Here is a 3,897-nt window from a genome sequence, read left to right on the forward strand (position 1 = left end):
ACAGTCTTAGCTTTCTTCTTAAAAAAAATAAAATAAAATAAATAACTAAAACTCTTAATCCACGATTGCATTGCAACTACAGCGTTCTGCACACTTTCTTATACAGACAACAAATTTCTACTTGTTTTCTAATCGCTTATCCAACATTATTAAAACATTATTTATCATTTTGTTGAAAGCATTAGGGCTGCATTCACTGCCTTGTATCATTTTAGTTTATATATATATATATATATGAATATGAGAATCACACTCTTATTTGAATGCTTCTATCAATAAAATAAAACACTTAATCTAATTTTAATATGTATACTATGTTTATACCTTACTCACTATATTATGCTCTGTTGCTTTCTTTGTATAAAAAAAAAGTAAAATAATAATGATAAAGATGGCTGGATCCAAAACATGATTCAATTTGGGTTCTATCATTTCTGCAATTAGTTCTCTGAGTTTATGTGTTAATACAATTGGTCTGTATCTTTCCGTTGCCAATGAGCTTTTCTAGACTTTACATTTGGAATAATTGTCATGCATATTCATACATATCATACAAACAGAGGGAGGCTTTTTCTAGATTTCCACACTGTATTAAAACAGATATAACTAATGATTTATCTGATAAATATCTAATCTTTTTATCACATATTTTGTCTTTACCAGCCGAATGTGCTTTTCCAAATTCAGCCCTTGCATTAACTCTCAGGTGAACGAGGCACAGGTGAAAACAACAAGCTGATTGATGAACAGATGTGATTGGTCTGTCGGTGTCAAAAGTGACTACAAAATGTCCAGTGTGTCTCAATAACCTTTATAATCTTTAGAGTTAAAGATATATTAGGAAAGTGTGAAGAGAAACAGTTTTTAGGTTTCAGTGGGGAGCTACAGTAGACTCACCATGCCTTGGCCAAAGGGCATTTTACTTTTTGTGATGGCTGTGATGTCATTCAGCTCTTCAATTGCTGGTCCAAAGGCCTTTTCTGATTCTAGTGCTAATGGAGCAGTCTCTGGAGACGCAATTCATATTGGCAGACTTTCAATTGGTGGTCAAAGTGTTGAACCTGATAATAAAAAGGATAAATCCAGACCTGCTTCAGCTGAACAAACAATTGAGGATGGTAAGTATTATTTTAATGGAGGCATACTCTACTTCTAAATATGATAAATAACATCACTTTAATTGTTTTTAAGAACGGTTCCGGCTGGCAAGAGCTAAACTGCAACGACTGGGTCCTTCTCTACAGTGTGGAAATGATTCAATGACCTTAAATATTAAAGGACACAGAACACCACACTTTCTGGTTGAGAGAGGCAAGTTGTGTGAATGGGGTTGTGTATGTTTGTTTCCACCCCTCAATCTAAATTCTTGAATTCCCCTGCATCAGGAGAGGGTTCACCAGTGTCTTTGTCTGAGATGCCAGCCAGCTGTGGGTTCTCACTTAAGCGGGCACGCAGGGATGTTTCTCTTGTTGCTCCATACACTGGATGTAACGTCAGACAACAGGTTAGTGTGAATATTAAATCTGACAGGTTTGTCTCCAATCATTTTATACCTTGAATAACCTAATCCACCTCTAATAGGGTGGTAGTTATGTTCTTCCACTCATTATAATGGGGGCTCCAGTGCAAATGTCCTGCCCTGTAAGTCCTCGCCTTCCTGTGGTGTCCTGCACCTCCTCCGGTATGATCGTCTCATTTGGTGTCAGAGAAGATGATGTTCTTGTTAAAGGTAAGCTGCTTTCATTCTGTTTCTTTAAAGTTGGTTTTATTAGCTTGCCCTCAAGGTTTTTTTTTTTTTTTTCTGCTTCAGTTTCTGGATCATGGATGCCTCTGTCTCTGACGTCCTCCATGTGCTCATTTACTCTGGATAATTTTGGTGGCTCAATGGTGTTGACTGCACCATTTACAGGAAGCTGTTGGGATAGTCAGGTAAGCGTGGGCAGTTAGAACTTTCGGTCAATGCAACTAAAAAATTTATGTAGTTGACTGTTGCCCTCGTTTTCAGGACACTGACTGGAACTTGACTTTGCTGTTGGGTGACCGAGAAGTGGTTCTTTCCTGCCCAAAGGCAACAGACACACCGACTGTTCCCCCAACACCATTTCCTCAAGGCTATCCATATTTCCCATTTGGATACCCCTGGTGGTACCCTTGGAACCAGGCTCCTCCTGCTGCACCCCCCACAACTCCTGCTCCAGTTAAAGCCCCTGTTTACAATCCATTTCCAATGTATTACCCTTATTACTATGGAGGTTTCCCTCACCGAAGGCACCATCATCGGCACCATCATCGGCACTGGTACCCTGAGTCTCAAGAATCCTGGTTCCCAATGTTGCCTCCTTATGAATTTGCACAATTCCAACCACCACCCACCCCAGCTGCCCCTCAGGTTCAACAGTATCCAGTTTTTCCAATGCCATTTAACCCAGTGAACACTGGTTTTAAAAACCCCTTCTGGCCTCCGGTACCTCAGTCAGTCTCTAATCCTCAAAGTCTTAATTCTCCTTGGAACATCTGGGCTCGCAAACAGAAGAGATGAACAAAGGTCCTCTGCTGCGAGAGTTTAAATGTATTAAGTCATGCTAGCCTAATAAAGCCTTTTAAAACTAAATTTGTTTCTTGGCTCTCCATTTTAGACTGGTTATTATTTGGTTTGTCTTAATTCATTTGTAGAAACTTGACTGACACGTTACATTTAGAATTATGGATTTTTCTTTTCTTTGGCGTTTGGTTTATCTTCATATTAGACCCAAATGATGTATAACCATAGCGTGTGTATTGCTCAGAGTGAACATATGCCATCCATAAGCCAGTAGAGCTGAAGTTCTTATTTCTGTTTAAAAAATAAATAAATGTGTGGGTTTTTTTTTATTTTTTTTTTTTATATATATATATTTTTTTTTGTCTTAAACCAACGAGAAAGTTATTCTGTTTAGAACTAGACTATTTTAGATCAATTTTTTTTTTAGCAAGAGGAAATTCTAATGTTTTCCTGGCTTTTAATTGCATTTAATGCTGTCTCAATGCATCATGACGTTTTGCAACATGTCAAGCACTGCTTGAGTGGTTAAGCTTAACCATTTGATCTATATATATATAGTGAATAAACTTTTTTCCTTTGAAAGTGGGAAGTGTATCTGCCTCTGGTGATCTGATAGAGAAAAATGAGTGATTAAAAGAATTGTAACACCTTTAATGTGCACTACACAGCTTTAATTTGTCTGACTAAGGACTATGATTATGTACATTCCAAATATTTGTAAATCAATTTATATTTTGCCTGTGTATAAAAGTAATTAAACACAGATGCCATCTTTCATGAACCACTTTTTTTTCTTTCATTTTGATAAGTTATAGGCTCCAAGAAATTAGTTTCTTAAACTCTTGACTATTAGTCTTAGACTATTTGAAACCATGACAATTATTTATTAATCTCATTCAAGGGGTTATTTATTTTTTGTGGAATTTGTCTAAATATGTTGTGTACTTTTACGAGACAGAATCTTAAACATTATGTGAGCATACATATTTGGAGCAATCCTTTTTCTTTTACATTGTTTTTGTTGGCAAACAAGCTTTAGTTGCATATACCAAAACCTAGATTTTGAAGTGTCACTGACTATGTTTACATGGACAACAATAATTTAATTTTGATGCAATTAAGGCAATACTCTGATTAGGAGTTAACCATGTAAACAGTGAGTTTTGATTAATCAGATTAAGGTCATAATCGAACTAAAGAGGAATCGAATTAAGACATGCGTAGTATGCCAAATTTAGTTGCAATATTGAAGTGCAGTACAGACATGTAAACACCTTAATTGAATTGTTACCGTCATGTAGGGCTTTTCGCAGCGTTTTGCTACAAGATAGTCCACACACATGCATACACACACA

General features: G+C 36.6%; 1 protein-coding gene across 1 annotated transcript; it reads left to right on the forward strand.

The window, feature by feature from the left end:
• The first annotated feature begins 813 nt into the window (after nt 1-813).
• zgc:175135 lies at nt 814-2,611 on the forward strand. Its single transcript, NM_001114722.2, has 6 exons — nt 814-1,118; nt 1,192-1,311; nt 1,386-1,504; nt 1,582-1,729; nt 1,811-1,929; nt 2,006-2,611. Exons 1-6 carry the CDS (start codon nt 899-901, stop codon nt 2,537-2,539), a joined length of 1,260 nt encoding a protein of 419 aa, NP_001108194.2. The 5' UTR covers nt 814-898; the 3' UTR covers nt 2,540-2,611.
• Nucleotides 2,612-3,897: the final 1,286 nt, after the last annotated feature.

Source organism: Danio rerio, chromosome 11, assembly GCF_049306965.1.
Source record: "Danio rerio strain Tuebingen ecotype United States chromosome 11, GRCz12tu, whole genome shotgun sequence".
NCBI lineage: Eukaryota > Metazoa > Chordata > Actinopteri > Cypriniformes > Danionidae > Danio > Danio rerio.